We start from the raw sequence: 19,293 nt of genomic DNA on the forward strand, positions 1-19,293 counted from the left end.
TAAAGCTACTAATACACATGTACTTGGAAGCTATCACCTTAGGAAAGGCGACCTTACTGGTGACAGGGCAAAAGCGGTGGTAGTGGTGTAAATTTCACTCCTCACTTGTGTTGTTAACCAGAAGACTACAAGCAGTTGCTCTTAGGAGAGTGGCCCATGTTAATGTCACAGTATACTGTCTATGCATCCCACCTCATGAGCCCACTGACAGTGATTACCTCAAGCAGCTTACTGCTGAACTGCCCTGACCCTTTCTCTTTTAGGAGTGCTCTGTGGGGATCCAACACCACTTGCCCCAGAGGTCAGATACTCGAGGATTTCACTCAAACTGCAGACATCATATAGATTAACTTCGGTCCTGCTGCACATTTCAGCACTGCTACAAGTTCATCTGCAGCAATAGACCACTCCTTGTGCTTGCCTATCCTAGCTGATAATGCTCAGTGGGAAGTAGATGATGACCTTCATGATAGTGACCACTTCCCCATTTGGATCTATCTCCCAGATGGGAAAGATCACAAAAGGAAGCAACTGAGATAGTTCTTCAGAAAGGTTAATTGGTTGCTATACAGACAGTTAGCTGCTTTCAAGGAGTGTAAAGGTGTCCAGGACTGGGTGAATCACGTAGTGACTGTGATTCACCAATCTGCCGATACATCCATCCCCAGGCCATCAGTAGCACCTAGGAGGCAGTGTGTCCCTTGGTGGAATGATGAATGTCATTCTGCTATCACTGACTGGGGAACAGCTTTGTGAAGATTCATTCAGTGCTCTATAGATGCGAACCTTGCAGCCTTCCTCATGGCTAAAGCAAAGGCTAGGAAAATAATTCGCGAGAGTATGCAGGAGTATTGGCACAAGTTTCAAATCCACAACCAAAATATGCGAAGCTATTAAGAGGATTTTCAGATGGGAGTTACAACCAACAATAGCAACTATACGAAAGCAGGTTGGCTCCTAACATTGCCAACAGACGTTACTCAGACACTGGCTACGTCATATAAGATAATCGTGGCCCGATTCTAGCCAGGTTCCAGCTTTTCATTGTTATCGGGAGACACAGGAGAGGGTTGGTTTTGATTTCTTTTTCCAGCAACATGGAGGAATACAACCAGCCTTTCTCTATTTGGAAGTTGGTGTCTGCATTGTCTGTAGCTCGTGATACTGTGCGTGGTCATGACCTGACAACATACAGCATGTTGAAACAGTTGGACCCAGGGTTGAAGGATATTCTCCTTCAACTCTTCAGTGAAATTTGAATAACAGGAGATTTTCCCAACTTGTGGAAAGAATACGGTTTAATCCCAGCTTTAAAACCAGGGGATGATTAGACTAACCTCAGTAGTCACTGTAACATTAGTCTCACAAGCTGCATAGGAAAGATGCTTGAGCGTATAGTCAACTGGTGTCTAGTGTGGGTTCTCAAAACCAGGTCTGTACTAAGCCACTCCCAGTGTGGTTTCAGGAAGTACGTCTCCACACTCGATAGGCTGACCCTGTTCAAAGCAGCTACTCAATAAGCTTTCTTCCCTAAGGAACACTTTATCAGTGTCTTTGTCAATTTAGAAAAGGCTTATGAGACAATTTGGAGGCATAATATTTTGTTGCACCTCATTTCGGTAAGGGTTCTGTGGCCATCTGCCCACTTTTATGAGGTCCTGTCTGACCATTTTGAGGAGGGGAATGGTGTCCCTCAAGGGAGTGTTTTAAGTGTTATGGCAATTGCCATTGCAATAAACAGTGTTAAGTCCACAGTGCAGTGTCCCATGCTGTGCTCCTGGTTTGTGGACGACTTCTCCTCCAATCTAGCAACAGCTACTTGACAGTTGCATTTGATGAACAGGTGGTTGGAGGAATGGTCTAATACCACAGATTTTAAATACTTGTAGGAGAAAACTGTGTATGGTGGTTCTAATCACTCCCACTCTCTCTCTAATTTACCTTCTTTAAAATGGGAGGGGAAGGGGGGGGGGGGGAGATATGGTCCTCACTTATAAGGAGAAGGTGAAACATCTGGACCTCACTTTTGATAAGGCTTTAAACATCCTTAAATGTGTCAGTCATGTGTCTTTGGGAGCCTATAGGGCATGTCCACTCCAACTTTATAAGGCTTTTCTGTGACCCCGGCTTGAATATGGATGCCAGGTTTATGGATCAGCAAGGCCTTCATATCTCAAAATGCTGGATGTGGTTTGCCATGAGGAGTATTAGGCTGTGAACAGGGTCTTATTGCACAATCCAATTGCTAGCCTGTGAGCAGAGGCTGGTCTGTCTGTGCTGTGTATTCAATGTCTTGTCCTTGTGGTTTGCCAAGCATACAGTGCTGTCTCTGCTCCTAAATTACTAGCATTCATCTCCATTGTATAACTGCCACTGGAACAACTGCTCTGTCACTTTCCATGGGCAACAAAGCCATGTGGGATCTGTGTTACGGAATGGCTTGAGTTACTACAGGTCGGGGGGGGGGGGGGGGGGGGGGGGGGCAAAATTAAGGTCCATAGCTAGGGGTGGAGTAGGGGACCCTCCTGTCTGCTGAGGGGGCCCAGATTATTTTTTTGAATTGACTGCTCACAGGAAGAATTGTACCCCAAACAATATTTTTAAAATTAAATCTAACAAAATTTTACATTGCCACCCAAATTTGATTACTGTTTACACATATGGGTCTCGGGAAGGGGATTTTACTGGCTGCCGTGTCGTGTTTCCTGACATGGTCGTCAGGATAGGGCTACCAGAGTCTTTTTTAATTTATTACATATAATTGTTTGCTATTTGAGGGCAATGAGGCAGGTGATCTGATCAAATTCCCACAGTATCTGTTGGTCAGATGGACCCAGCAGATTGGTGTAAAAAGTGCAGGACATTTTCCTTCTCTTGCAAAGGGAACAAAAGGAAATAGTTTTCTACTTAGTTCCGGTGCACATAGAGTTCCAGGGAAACGAACTTGTTGATGCTGCTGCTTTTATTGACGGTAGATGGTATTTTATGATGCTCACCATATCAGGGTTGTATTTTCAGTTCTTATGCATGTATACAACTTGGTTGTTTTATTTATTAATTCATAGAGTTTCATCACACTTGTCTGTATTTAGTTCAAGCAATAGCATGGCGACTTTGTTGTTTTATACTTTTACCCACAAATAATAATCATCGTCTCATCATCATCATCATCATCGTCATCGTCATCCTCTCTCTCTTTACACACACACACACACACACACACACACACACACACACACACACACACACCATATCGTGTGAATCACTAATTGTTGTAACTACCACCCTATCATCAAAGAGATAATAACAGGATAATCCTCTAGAAAAAAATGAGGATTGTAGTAGAGCACATCGGTGTCAAAACTTAGTTATGATTAAAAGGTTCATTTGGTTAAGTGGCACCTTTCTGAATTTGTGAAGTCCTGAGTCCTGTGTTTTCTAATTACAGTGCTAAAATCAATGAAATGGCTTCAGAATGGGGTGCTGCTCAAAGAAATGACTACTAGTGAATAGAGTGACCACCTACTTAAATCGAAAAAGTGGACTTCACAGTTGTGGAGGAAAGCATAATTCTATTAAATCAAGTGATTGTATAGCTTCTTGCCATGGCATTGTCAATATTGATGCAAAGGAATTGAGGAAGGAATGACTTGAAAGAGTAACAGATTGTCAAAATATTATGAAGTGAGTCACTTGTGAATGTGAAAGAGACGGCTGCTTTTATAATAACTGTAAACAGTCCAAATTTTTAGTAGTATGCTAATGCAGAATTTCTCCTTCTATAAGTGAGCGTCACACTCTCACTTTATAATTCCACTCAGAGACCACACAGCATGGATTGGAACTGCAGAATTTTCAAGAGGAAAATAAGTAGTAGATAAGTGCCCATACGAGTGCCTTATGATGAGATGAAAAAGTTAAACAAATGTATGCAGCCACCCATGTTCTGTAAACAGAGTGTCTCTCCCAAAAGTGGATTGATGCATTTTCTCTGGGTTTTCAGCAGATGTTTGCAATTTTGTTTTTGCATTGTGTAGCTGGTGTCACACGAACAAATAGTGCTCAAAACATCTTTAAATCTGTGTGTTGTGTTGACAGAAAGCATCAGTTTGTTTCTTGTTACAAACAAAGTGTTTTTTTAAAGTGGAATTTTATGTACCCATTCAATAGAAGGGTTTCAGATTAGTCTAGTGTGATATTTGTTTTATCGATTCCTGTTAACAGGGACAGTAAAATTTGAAGAATAATCAGTATTCGAGCAGCGACAACACTGTTCTGACCCTTGATGACAGCTACGCCAATCACACAGTACTGCTGATTTGCTGCTGGATTGCTGTTTATTTTTCATGTTTTGCTGCTCCTGTTAATATACAGGATGTACATAAAGTCCGGGAACACTTTCAATTATTTGTTGTACAAGAACCGAACATTATATAGATATTATACATATGTCATTTTGAAGAGAAACACTGAAAGTTTTTTTTTTTTTTTTTCAAGTATACTGCCACAGCATAGTTTGGTAATTTGCCAATAATCAGCGCTAGTCGCAAACATGGTGAGTTCAGGTTTGGAGCGAGCTTTCTGTGTGTTGGAGTTCGACAAAAACAATTGTGCTACAGCTGTTCAATGGATGTTTAGAACCAAGTATGGTAAGAAGCCACCAACAGGGAAGGCAATGTATCATTGACACAAGAAATTCGTTACAACTGGTTGCTTGTGCCCAGCAAAGAGAAGCGAACGGTCCAGTGTGAGTGAAGTGAATGGGGAGTGCATATGAGAGACATTCATAAGGAATCCAAAGAAGTTGTTGTGTCATGCATCCTGTGAGCTTCAAATGGCTCCAGTGACAGTGTGGAAAGTCCTCCAACAGAACCTGTATATGAAACCATTCAAATTGGAGCTAATGCAGAAGCTGGGATGGGTATGCAACAAACTAAAACTTTGAGTTTCTCTTCAAAATCTAACATGTATGACATCTGTACAACTTTTAGTTCCTGTGCAATAAATAATTGAAAGTCTTCCCAGAGTTTATGTACACCCTGTACATCAATAAAACAAATATCAGACTAGACTAATTTGGGAGCACTCTATCAAGTGGGCAACTACAATTCTGATTTAAAAATAATTTTGTTTGTATTGGAAAACTAACAGATGTTTTCTGTTGATACTAGGCATCGTGTGAAGAAGATGATGAGCAGTAATTGTTTGGTTTGACTCCAGCTAAACAATGCAAAAACAAAATCGCAGATATTTGCCAAGACACCAGAGATAATGTGCCTGATGACTCTTAAGTGAGAGAGCCACTATACTTGGCCTGACTGGTTAAGAATTCTACAGCAGTTGACCTGCCACAATAGCTGTAATCTTCGCTATGACTGAAAGGAAAAACAAAGTGAATAAACAGAAACATACAGACTGGATCAGAAATCATCAGACAATCTCAGTTTTGTGTTGATGGACAATTCTGAAGAAGACTAGGAGTAATGCAGTATGAATTCTGATGAAGCGAACCAAGCAGTTCCTCCCATGAATCCTCAGCTGCAATATTGGCAATAAGACAATGTGGAAACACTTAGAAAAAATCATTGATAAAACTGCTCTCATCATGCAGTGTAACTAGAATGCATTCAGTGGATGAATGGGACCTACTGGCACAAGAACATATTTGTGATTATGTGTTAGACAGATTTTGAATACATTGACCTTAGGAAGCTAAGAGGCTACAGCATCCCAAGAAAAGGATGACCTCATTGGAGAGGAGGCTGTATGTGGTATAATTGTCTTTGTTAATAAAATGGAACTTGTAACCTCTTCCCCTCATTTAAGACTTGCAAACAGTCACTATCACAGTGTATATCCCATATACTGTATATGTCCTTGTAGTAGATAAAGCAGTCTACTATCTCAACATGAATATGGAAAGCCATTATAAAGAATTGTAGAAAATGAAGTTGGGCAATAGTAGCAATTATACTGAAGAAGTGGTGTCTGTAAACACCACTTGGACACCACCTAGGCAAAGGTGGAGAGTTTCAACAGGAGTACCACCACTACCAATGTGTATCCAGTGCTGCACTCCCACCGTGCAATAGTGAAAACATTTGAGGTGAACTTCCGATCCAGTAGTTGAGAGTCCTATAACTGCCCCTTCCCCATGGGTGAGATGTATTCAGAACTGTCAGGGACTAGTGATGGAAGACAGTAATGGTCCCTTTCCTCAGTCCAGAGAGGGACTGAACATGTCCCAACAATTGGAGAAGTGTCACCTTGATGTGCTGTGTGTGAAAGACCTTGGACTGAATGGTTAACTGTCATCTGGTCTGGACACACAAAGCTAGTCAGCTTCTTAATTGCTTTCAGTGAGGGTTCAGGTGCTACAGTTCAACTATAAACAACCTGATCCTACTGAAGTCAGTTTTACAAATGACTTTCCTGTGAAGACAGTATTTAATTCACATATTTTGTATTGAAATAAAATACACAACACTACATAGAGGCACAATGTAATCTGATAGCTCCATCAGGGGGCTTCTGTGGCAAGATGCATACTCGTATATCATAACGGTCCCCCCTCCCCCCGAGGTGGTGAAGTTCTCTCTGATAGATTTGAACAGAAGAATGGTGTCACTCAAGAAAATATTTTTAGTGTAAACTTTGCTACTGCCATCAATAGCACAAATTCCACAGTATGAAGAATATTCAAATGCTCCTTAATTGTGGACAGTTTCACAGTTTTTTGTTCCTTCTTAAAACCTGCAATAGCAGCATGCCAACAACTAACTGCAAGCAGGTTTTTAAAAATGGGTAACACACAAAAGTTTTTAAGTTTTCTACAGATGAGTGTGTTGTTGTTCCTTCTTAAAACCTGCAATAGCAGCATGCCAACAACTAACTGCAAGCAGGTTTTTAAAAATGGGTAACACACAAAAGTTTTTAAGTTTTCTACAGATGAGTGTGTTGTTGTTGTTGTTGTTGTTGTTGTCTTTGTCTTCAGTCCTGAGACTGGTTTGATGCAGCTCTCCATGCTACTCTATCCTGTGCAAGCTTCTTCATCTCCCAGTACGTACTGCAACCTACATCCTTCTGAATCTGCTTAGTGTATTCATCTCTTGGTCTCCCTCTACGATTTTTACCCTCCACTCTGCCCTCCAATACTAAATTGGTGATCCCTTGATGCCTCCGAACATGCCCTACCAACTGATCCCTTCTTCTAGTCAAGTTGTGCCACAAATTCTGCTTCTCCCCAATTCTATTCAATACCTCCTCATTACTTATGTGATCTACCCATCTAATCTTCAGTATTCTTCTGTAGCACCACATTTCGAAAGCTTCTATTCTCTTCTTGTCCAAACTATTTATCGTCCATGTTTCACTTCCATACATGGCTACACTCCATACAAATACTTTCAGAAATGACTTCCTGACACTTAAATCAATACTCAATGTTAACAAATTTCTCTTCTTCAGAAACGCTTTCCTTGCCATTGCCAGTCTACATTTTATATCTTCTCTACTCTGACCATTATTAGTTATTTTGCTCCCCAAATAGCAAAACTCCTTTACTACTTTAAGTGTCTCATTTCCTAATTTAATTCGCTCTGCATCACCCAACTTAATTTGACTACATTCCATTATCCTTGTTTTGCATTTGTTGATGTTCATCTTATATCCTCCTTTCAAGACACTGTCCATTGCGTTCAACTGCTCTTCCAGGTCCTTTGCTGTCTCTGACAGAATTACAATGTCATCGGCGAACCTCAAAGTTTTTATTTCTTCTCCGTGGATTTTAATACCTACTCCGAATTTTTCTTTTGTTTCCTTTACTGCTTGCTCAATATGGAGATTGAATAACATCGGGGATAGGCTACAAACCTTTCTCACTCCCTTCCCAACCACTGCTTCCCTTTCAGGCCCCTCGACTCTTATAACTGCCATCTGGTTTCTGTACAAATTGTAAATAGCCTTTTGCTCCCTGATTTTACCCCTGCCACCTTCAGAATTTGAAAGAGAGTATTCCAGTCAACATTGTCAAACGCTTTCTCTAAGTCTACAAATGCTGGAAATGTAGGTTTGCCTTTCCTTAATCTATTTTCTAAGATAAGTCGTAGGGTCAGTATTGCCTAAAGTGTTCCAACATTTCTACGGAATCCAAACTGATCTTCCCCGAGGTCGGCTTCTACCAGTTTTTCCATTCGTCTGTAAAGAATTCGTGTTAGTATTTTGCAGCCGTGTGTATGTCAATTTAAACCATTATTACCTAAAAACAAAGATGATGTGACTTACCAAACGAAAGTGCTGGCAGGTCGAGAGACACACAAACATACACACAAAATTCAAGCTTTCGCAACCAACGGTTGCTTTGTCAAGAAAGAGGGAAGGAGAGGGAAAGACGAAAGGATGTGGGTTTTAAGGGAGAGGGTAAGGAGTCATTCCAATCCCGGGAGCAGAAAGTTTAAATATTACCTTAGGGGGGGAAAAAGGACAGGTGTACACTTGCGCGCGCGCACACACACACATACCCATCCGCAGATACACAGACACAAGCAGACAAGTCTTTCCGCTCCCGGGATTGGAATGACTCCTTACCCTCTCCCTTAAAACCCACATCCTTTCGTCTTTCCCTCTCCTTCCCTCTTTCATGACGAAGCAACCGTTGGTTGCGAAAGCTTGAATTATGTGTGTATGTTTGTGTTCGTTTGTGTGTCTATCGACCTGCCAGCACTTTCATTTGGTAAGTCACATCATCTTTGTTTTTAGCTATATTTTTCCCACGTGGAATGTTTCCCTCTATTATAAACCATTATTATTGTCTTTTTAATTTACCTGTTTTAATACTTGGGGATAATTACCTAAAGTTTAAATATTTGGTGACGTTTATGGGATTTACATTCAATTTTAAGTTGTCATGGTTGCCACACATAAGAGACCTGTAAGCACAAGACATCTTGAAGTGCCTTACTCATGAGTTTATAGAGCAGGCAGGGCACTTCCATCCCAGTACTTCAAAATCTTTTGAGAGATTCAACAAGATTATGGATGCTTTGTAAAATCGACTTACCCAAAGATCATGGACACTTTTATTTTTATATTGTTCGATACTTATCACTTGAGCATTTCTCAGTGCCATTGCTGGTTTTGAAAAGTCAGTGATCATCTTCAGATTACAAACACATGTTGGAGGTGGTTTTTGTTGTGTTGTCACAATACTTTGACATTTGACAATTATTATATTGAGGAGGTTATTGATAGTGAAAGTAAGTACACTGAGGTGGCGAAAGTCATGAGATACCTCGTATTGTCATGTCAGACCTCATATTGTCCGGTGTAGTGCACCATCTTGGTGTGATGTGGCATTGGCTCAACAAGTTATTGGAAATCCACTGCAGAAATAATGAGCCATGGTGCCCTATAGTTGTCCGTGATTGTGAAAGTGTTGCCAGTTCAGGATTTTGTACAGAAACTGACCTCTCTGTTATTCTTCTTCTTATTACTGGCTCTACTGCTCTTTGTGGGGCTTGGCCTGCTGTAGTATATCGCTCTGTTAGTCTCCATCCATTGTCTTGCTTCTCCATGCTCTGACACAAATAATTTTTAAATCTTTTTGCACATCATCCAAGTATCAAAGTGTTGGTCTTCCCCTGCTCTTTGTCAGACAGCAGTGCTGTTTTGTTTGGGTACTAATGTTATACATGAAAAACATGGGCAAACCATTTCATGCAGTTTATTTTAATGAACTTTATAATTCCAGACTGTTTATATAATATCTAAAGTTCAAAATTTTATTGTCTGCTCAACGCTCCACCTTCATTAGTTGCCCTGTAGATTTTGCATGACACCTTTTGTTCAAAACATGCTATTAGCTCTCCACACCGTTGTATTAGTGTCCAAGTTTCTGAGCAATATGTTAATACAGGATGCATTAAAGTTTCATACAGCTGACACTTCGTTCTTCTGGACAGATTTCTAGACTTAAATTGGAGGGCCAGCCCATAACAGCATTTATTAGCTGTGTGGATGGGCCACTTTATTTCCATACTAATATCATTCTGTGATGTTATCAGCGTTTCTAGATAGACAAATTCACTAACAGATTCTATTTGCATCTGGTCAACTTCTAATATTGTATTTAGTTCTGGTTTATTATTCACTGTATTTCGTTTTACTGTGTTCATGTTCGCTTCAAATCCCATTTCTATTGCTGCTACCACCAGTACCCAAGATGTTTCTTTAGTAGCTAGTTGTGTTCTTGCAAGAATATCCTCATCATATGCATTGACAAGAAGCTTCACCATTCTGTTGTGTATTGTGCCTGTTGTGTTGATTTGAGCTGTCCTTACTACCTTCTCCAGTACTATGTTAAAAAGCATGCATGAGAGTGCATTTCCTTGTCTCAGTCCACAGTTTCAAAATTTGATGTTAAGTTTCCTTGCGCTTTTTTATTCCAATCTCTGATCACAAATGATTTCTTAGACGATGACAGGTTTCAGTCTGTAATGACCATCCTCAGATCTTTTTTTACACCATGTCCTAAAGTGATACGGCCATAATGGCATCGTCAAAACATAAATATAATCAGCATAGCATTGTCACATAGATTTAAAATATGGTGTAGAATAGGCCACATCGTCCACATAGTGATTATTACCCACTGAAGTACAGTAGCATCCAGAAAGCTGTTTGCCTACACCCTCCCTCATATCCTACCTCCATCAGCTCTTACCAACTGAAATCAGTATTCATCTGAACTGGCCACAATTTTCCAGTTGTTTAGTGTCCAACCAATTTTGTCATGAGCCCAGGAGAGGTGCTGCAGGCAAAGTCGTGCTGTTAGCAAAGGCACTTGAGTGGGTCGTCTGCTGCCACAGCCCATTAATGCAGATTTTTCCACACCGTCCCGATGGGTACATTCCTCATACATCCCACATTGATTTCTGCAGTTATTTCAGGCAGTGTTGCTTGTCTGTTAGCACTGACAAATCTATGCAAAAGCTGTTGCTCTCGGTCATTAAGTGAAGGCTGTCAGCTAATGCATTGTCTGTGGTGAGAGGTAATCTCTGAAATTTAGTATTCTCGGCACACTCTTGGCACAATGGATTGTGAAATATTGAATTCCCTAATGATTTCCAAAATGGAATGTCCTACCCGTATAGCTCCAACTATCATTCTGTGTCCAGAGTATGTTAATTCCCATTGTGTGGCGGTAGTCATATCAGAAACTTTTTCACATGAATCACCTGAATACAAATGACAGTTCCAGCAAAGCACTGCCCTTTTATAGCTTGTGTACGCAATACTACCACCATATGTATATGTGTTCATCACTATCCCATGGGCTTTGTCACCTCAATGTATGTCAAAAAGTATTGCAACATAAATTTGTGGTGGTACTACTGCTTTTATGAGTGGTTTTGAAATGAAACTGCTGGTGCAATTTGATATAAATTACCATTTTAGGCTGATTTTTGTTTTTTATTTAGAAATATATTTATTTTAGGCATCATGAGCTCATGGAAGTTTAGAGATGAGGCATTCTGTCAAGGAAACACGTAAAATTGCTTTCAAATATGTCTTATAAAATGATGGGTGGTTGAAAACTGTATGTCCAAGTGGTTCCACAGTGAAACCATGTCTTATAAAATGATGGGTGGTTGAAAACTGTATGTCCAAGTGATTCCACAGTGAAACCACCTTCTTACAACAGTTGTTTATTTTATGCCAATTCTTCTATTTGTTGCTTACCGTGATGACAAAGGCAGTTTTGTGAAAAATTTTAAAATTAAATTTCTTTTCCTCCTCTTTTTTATGCTGAGCTACATACAAACTTGACAGTATCTGTGTATTTGTGCTGAGAAATGTATTGCTTATTCTGACTAACTGTACGCCATTCAGTCTATACATTGTATGTCAGAAAACACATAAGCACAGAATGTCCAGGATGCAAACATGTGCCTATGAAGGCTCCAGAGAGAGGTTTCGTACTGCTGAGAACCAGTAAACATGCGATTCAGGGAAAGAAACTGGCAGGTGTTGCAGCCAAGCAGGCACGTACTGATAATCCTGTTTAGTGTGCTGTTCCCTAAACACTGTCACCTCAGTATTGATTTACAAGTGTCCTCTGTCAGTGGGAAGGAGGAGGTCACGGAATGAATGAGAAACACGTGTGGCATATCCTCTTCCAACTACACAGACAAGATGAAGTCCCACTCACACATCTAAGGATAGGGCATAACCTGATTGCTTTCCTGAGAGGAACTTACAGTGCTTGTGTCATACATATTTAGAGTGCCACATTTAACTGATTGTTTTGCATTCAGAAAGTAGGGAACAGCTTAATTTGCATTTAGATGTTGCTACTATTTTAGCAGACAACGAGATGATGGTAGCACAAATTTTAAGATTCAATGAAATCCCCGACATACTCCCTAAACGACAAAGCGGAGGTTCTTAGTGCGTTATCAGGGTGACTTGCTTATCTGTTTTTAAGTGATTGGCCAGTCGCACAATCCTCAGTTATTACCTTACAAACACACACACACACACACACACACACACACACAAACAAACAACCATCTGTACAAAGTGGTGAGTGTGCAGGAACTTAGTAAATGTTGGTGGGCCAATTGTAGAGCATGTTTTGACACTAACATGGAAGCTGTCCATTGAAGCTGACGCCAGTCTACTGGCTAATGATGGAGTGCACTTTCATTCGTCAGGCAATGTCAATAAACAAAATTTTCAGAACTGGGCTGCAAGTGGTGCTCGACAGATCCTTGAGTGCCTGCTCTGCAGTGAATATATAATTGTTTGGTGCTCTGTCATTGATCTTGGAATTATAGGCTCATACATTCTTGAAGAAAGCAGACTCAGGCAGGCCCAAGAAAGTGATAGCATCTTGTGATCTGTACAACTGCTATGCAACTTCCTGGAGTTGACATCAGTGACCTAGGACATCCTGCTATGTAGTTCTCAAATGATTGTGCCACTGCACACAGAGCCAGGGTGCCAGTGGGCCTCCTTAGGAAAATGTTTGCAGGGTGTCTGGTTTCGTCATGGGGTGATGTTCTGTGGCCAGCCAGTTTCCCCATATCACCCCTTGTGTGTTTCTTGTATGGATATAACTCCAGGCGTGCATCTTCAGTCATAAGTTGTGAATGCTACATGACCTGAATGCATCTACCTATCATAAAATTGAGGCAATATCACAAGACATGACAAAGAAGGTCATTTAGAATTTCAGGGAGAGACTTCAGATGTGCATAGAAATAAACGCTCATCATTTGGATGAAACCCCTTTTCAAAATATAATGTGTGTGTGTGTGTGTGTGTGTGTGTGTGTGTGTGTGTGTGTGTGTGTGTGTGTGTGTGTGTGATGTAAATGGCCGAAACTAATCTTTCAAGCTGTGCATTAAATTTGTGAATGTCAATTTTTATTCTTATTAATCTTTAAAATTTGGGAGTTATTTCTGCTACATCTTGCATTATACAAATTTTCTCAAAAGTATGAGCTAACAGTAGAAAATTTAGTTCTTTACAAATATCAACTTGCACTTGTCCACCCATTAATAGCCACAGTATACTGACTACAGTAGAGTTGGTGAAAGAAAATACCTGACAGCTAGCAGTGCTGTTGTCAGTTTTTCTCTGCAAACCACAAATGGCTGGAGACACAAACAACAGTTGTGTATGGAAGTGAAAGGACATTGAGGAGTTGCTGTAGAGATATATACAAAATGATCTTTTATGATTAGTTGAGGTAGACATGCGAAGAAGCTGTGCCAAGTACTCTGGAACTGTCAGTGATCTTTTCTGACTGTGCTATAGTGAATATTGTTTTCCCTCTCTGACACTGAGTTTTTAGAAATGCACTGTAGCAAATGGAGAAACAGGTTCATGACATTTGTATGGAGTCAAAACAACAGTGTATGCAGTACTATCATTAAAATCACAAAACCAAAATATTTAATAAATAAAATTTGGATATAAAATCATGGCGATAGTAGTTATGAATAAAACAGGAATACTCAAAAGAGCAAGGAGCACCAATAACATCTGGAGTGTACTATCAGACACTGGGGAATCTGAGACTTGCCATTCAGAATCGATAACATTGGGCCCCGATATCAAGAATTATCTAGTTTCAGTAATGTGCACAGCCACATATTACCACCCACACTATCCAAGCAATCAGAACTTGGTATGTGAACATCCCCTAACGGCGATACTTACTGCATGATGAGACTTGCCTTTTCCTGGTTTTCATGAAATTTATTGCTTTTCATTGTTCTGAAGGTAATGAAGAGTGCTATCAACTTCAGTTCTAGGCTGGGAAAAATACCACGTGGCAAAATTCTATACAGGATGTTAAAAAGGGCATGTTCCACTATGTCAGGTATTTGAAGAGTAATGGTGAACACACAGAAAATGTTGTCTGTGTGGGTATTAAAAACACCCTCCTCCCACCAAGCCAGCTGGCTCTAACTTTTAAACATGCCATGTATGTAATTAATTCTTAGAACCACAAATATGTGAAAATAAAAGTATTAGTTTATGCCCCTTCATATTACAGTGGCAGCTGTTGAGTAACTGTCTTTACATTTTTGTTTAGGATCCTAAAATTCTGCATCCTGTAGCTTTGAGAGTCACACCGGAGTCACAGGGTGTCAGTGTGGTTGCGGCAGTTGCTAGTGCGGCAGTTGAAGAAGAACCTTGCAGATCACCACGAAAACCATCTGAACCGCAAGCCATTCCATATGAACAATTTGGTGGAAGTGCAGACTCAGGCAGCCCCAAGAAAGTACTCTCTACTGCTGTGACTCACACAGATGCAGCACCAGCAGAAATTCGACCCATTCAGAGGCCACAAGCAAAGAAACCAGCAGGTTTGGAAAAATCTCAAATATTATTGGTGAAATACATATGATTTTGATTTCTTATCTCTCAAAGCTCCAGTTATTCTGCCTTTATTAACTGTAATAGTTTTGATTTTATCCTGAAGTTCAGCATTTGTTTAGAACCTGGTAGTAGGATGTAGCAGGTATGAAAGGAAGAATGAGACATTAAAAAGTATTAAGAGGTTTCATGAGGAGCTAATATCATGCTTTTGTCTTGCATAGTGTCAACAAAATCAAATAATGGGAAAGTCCAGGATGGAGTAACAACAGTATTATGGAAAGGATAGATGATAATATTAATACCATACACACACACACACACACACACACACACACACACACACACACACACCTGATGTGAGAGTTGTTGTTGATGTTATTGTTGTGCTGTGAGAATTCTACTTCTGAAGAAAGACTTTGTCTGAAAGCTGAAAATATTCCTTTTTCACTGTGCCTGTCTGCAACTCAGCACCTGCTGTATGTGGTGAGTAGCAATGTATCCTTTCCATAATATTGTATTGTCAGCAAAGGAAGTGAAGAATTACATGAGCAGAACTTTGGTGTTGGTATTTTTTCAAATTGCAGAACACTTAAAACAGCAAAAGGCAAATAATAAGTAATAACCATCCATCCTAGCTTCATTCAGGAAGCATTAAGTGAATAAAATTCAGAGAACAATGCTAAGTAACTGAATGTCCTTGTTTGTTATAACGTGTGCAATATAAGCAGCAGATGCAAGGAAAGTTGAGAGAGAGAGAGAGAGAGAGAGAGAGAGAGAGAGAGAGAGAGAGATTTAGTATGTATCTGAAGTTGGCTGAGATGGCACAAAAATAAGAAAAAACTTGCATGAGGTACATGTTTAACTCATTTAAAGGACTTCTCTTGTGAAGCTTAGTGTGCATCGTTAAGATTCATTGCTGCTATTCTTACAAGGAGAGGTTCCCAGCAGTGAGATTGACTTTTTGGAACTGTATATACAGTAATGTAGTTAGGATCCCACGTATCACACTCTGCAGCCATTCACTCTGATGGGCCCTCGTTCGTGAGTAATCATTGAAAAAAGAATTTTGAATTTTGCATGACACTTAGTAGCTTTAAAAAAGGAGCATGGTATAGACTGGCTGTGTGGTGTAATGGATTGGGTAAAACCTTCACATGTGAAAGTTTTGGGTTTGAATCTCATCAGGTGCTTTAAATTTTTTACCTCTAAATATTTATTAAAATAACTTCGATCATTATTTTTATTCAATTAATTGGTTTAAATATGATTTTTATTCCTTTGTCACATCATTTTACTCACCATATGGACTTTTTTATTTGTTCTCATTTTTTCTTTATATCTTCTTTCCCCATTCAGAATTTTTAAGAATCTGAATTTAATTATGAAACTTCCTGGCAGATTAAAACTGTATGCCGGATCGAGACTCGAACTCGGGACCTTTGCCTTTCGCGGGCAAGTGCTCTACCGACTGAGCTACCCAAGCACGACTCATGCCCTGTCCTCACAACTTTAATTCAGCCAGTACCTCATCTCCTACCTTCCAAACTTCACAGAAGCTCTCCTGCGAACCTTTCAGAACTAACACTCCTGGAAGAAAGGATATTGCGGAGACATGGCTTAGCCACAGCCTGGGGGATGTCGTGATTGGGTAGCTCAGTCGGTAGAGCACTTGCCTGCGAAAGGCAAAGGTCCCAAGTTCGAGTCTCGGTCCGGCACACAGTTTTAATCTGCCAGGAAGTTTCATATCAGCACACACTCCGCTGTAGAGTGAACATTTTATTCTGAATTTAATTATGTTTATCTATTATAGTATTTAAATATTTGAAAATGCCAATCTATCAGTTAAAAAACAAAAGATGAAATTTATTCATATTGACTGTGCAGTGGTATCAAAAATGTATTTTTTGTTAAGAGGTGTTCCGGTTTCGGGGATGGTAATCATCATACAGACATTTTATTTAAACGTAGCCTAGATTCCGTTTGTACTATGGAGAAAATAATAACAGATTAGACTTGACTGAAAGAAGGTATTGTAAGTAAAATGTAATTCAAGCAAAATGAGGAATAGAAATAATGGATACAGTAACATGGATGAAAAAATAGGATGATAAGAGATAGAAATTAAATTGAAATTAATACATGAAATTAATTAAAATCATGTAAACAAAGATTTCAAGCATAAAAAGAATGATATAAGGAAACATGAGAGCAAATAAAGATTGGGGTGATTAAAATGGTGTGACAAAGTGATAGAAATAAAAAATTACATTTAATCCAATTAACTGAATACAACTAATTATCAAAGTCATTGCAATAAAGATTTAAAAATAAGAAAATGCTGAGTACTTAATGATGATATTCTAACCTACAACCTTCAGCATGTGAGGCCCTTACCTTGCTCATTAAGCCACACAACCAGTCCATACAGCAGTACTTTTTTAAAGCTAATGAGCGTCACACAAAATTCTGATTTTTGAATACTCTCAAACAAGGGCACAACAGGGTGAATGGCTGCAGGCTGTGATATCTGGTATCTTAACCTACATCACTATGTAGATAGCTTCAAACAGTTGATCCCACTGCTGGAGACGTGTCCATGTTAGTTGTGGCACGCAAAGAATCATGTCGGTTTGATTCAAGTAAAGCAGAAAGTTGAGTCATCTGCAGTGCTGCTGAAAGAACATACTGTATCCAAACAAAGCAAAGTTGCTGAAGTAATTTTTCAGAAAACGTTTTACTTGTAACAAAAAAATAAAAACAACAAATGTTTTGGATTTATTATGCAGTTTTTCTCAAATGATTGCAGAGGAACTATTGGTTAAAAAATTTAATTATTCAAATTCTAAGTCTCACATCATGGCCTGATGATGTGGTGGATATCTTTTTGTTGTCGTCACTCATACTTACTACAATACTCAAAAGTTGAGTGCCCCACTGCCCACTGTTCAGAGAGTTTGCAGTGAATAAAGAGTGCAAATTGCAATTGCTAAGCTGAGGGAAGCAGAAATTGGCCTGTCACTTAGGTGACTTGCATGTCCCTAACCATTTATCCAACTGGGGAAAAACGAACGCTAATGTAACATGGAACCCGAGCCACATTTTTTTCCCTGCAAATCTCCAAATTTTAGAATCTTTTTTAAGCATGGCTGCATCAGCATCTGTGCAATATAATATATGGAATAAAAACAGCCACCAGTTGTGGAAGGTGGAAGTAAAGAGCTCTTGACCTGGTTCAACACATATAAATGGGCCTTCTTCAGAAGTCTTATTAAGTTTTACATTCTGATCATGACATGCTGCCAGTAGGCATAGTCATAATTAAAATTGACAATTGTAAAAATAGCAGCCTGGCTTTTTCATACATAACATAATACACATATTAGAGTGTCAATTGCACGTTTATCTGTTACTGGTCACACACACCACAACTGCTGGCTGTTTTTATTCCACATATTGGAATCTCCAAATCATTAAGAGGTTAATGCCAAGTTGTTAAATCCACGACTTAATATGTAAATGACTTCTTTGGATACATTTTATGAAATTCATTGGCAAGTTGTTGTGTTTCAGAAGAGTGGCCACTGAAAAGAATCAATGTCATCAACATAATGTTTTTTCTCGCACAGGGATGAACTATTCCTGAAATACAATGTATTTGACAAGAATGTTGGCCCATAAATCTGCAATGCAACTGCCCATTGCTAATCTGTCGTCTTGTTTGTGAAGAGAATTATAAAAAGAAATTATTATGAGAAGTAAGAACTCTAAGTAACATAATTATTCCTTTCATACTTTGCATTAAACTTAACTGGCATTACATTAAATGCCTAGGCAGAGTCTTAAATAAGATGCATTTCATACCCTTTGTAAAGCTTTTTGGTTTCTTTATACTGCTTAGGCATTCTGTAAAATATTGGATTTCACAGTTTTCCAATAGCAACCGTGTTGAACCAGTCGTGGAAGGAAGAGAGAAAGAAAGGAAGTGTAAACATGAAATTAGAAATTCTTTTTAGAAGCAACGAAGTGCTACCATTGGGTTTGGGTACATACATGCCATTATTTGTTTCCATTTTCTAGCATATTATACTACTTAGTTTGTTTCACAGTGTGGGAAGAAGAAATGGCTTGAATATATGTAGAACTGAAGTGCAGTGTTATGGTTTGAAATATGATTTTAATTATTTATACTTTTTGAAACTGTTCTGTTTGCATAAGTAGTTAAATTGCTGTATGTTCAGGGAAGATGTTATACTGCTGTAAAAATCATTGTCACAAGTTAGCTTCCATGATACTATTTGCAGTATGTTCTATTTCGATAGCATCGAATCTGTGACTTAATTTCCTAATTGGAACAAATTCTGGCAGAATCACTTCAGCCACCTCAATTTTCTTGACCTCCAG

General features: G+C 39.2%; 1 protein-coding gene across 2 annotated transcripts in view; it reads left to right on the forward strand.

Moving 5' to 3' along the window:
• The window catches only part of LOC126457339 (ralBP1-associated Eps domain-containing protein 2), a 138,671-nt gene that overhangs the window by 52,772 nt on the left and 66,606 nt on the right, over window positions 1–19,293 (forward strand). For both annotated transcript variants that reach the window (XM_050093552.1, XM_050093553.1), the window contains one exon: window positions 14,606–14,879. In XM_050093552.1, the coding sequence (XP_049949509.1) occupies window positions 14,606–14,879 (274 nt within the window). The remainder of the gene's footprint in view (window positions 1–14,605; window positions 14,880–19,293) is intronic.

Source organism: Schistocerca serialis, chromosome 2, assembly GCF_023864345.2.
Source record: "Schistocerca serialis cubense isolate TAMUIC-IGC-003099 chromosome 2, iqSchSeri2.2, whole genome shotgun sequence".
NCBI classification, from domain to species: Eukaryota; Metazoa; Arthropoda; class Insecta; order Orthoptera; family Acrididae; genus Schistocerca; species Schistocerca serialis.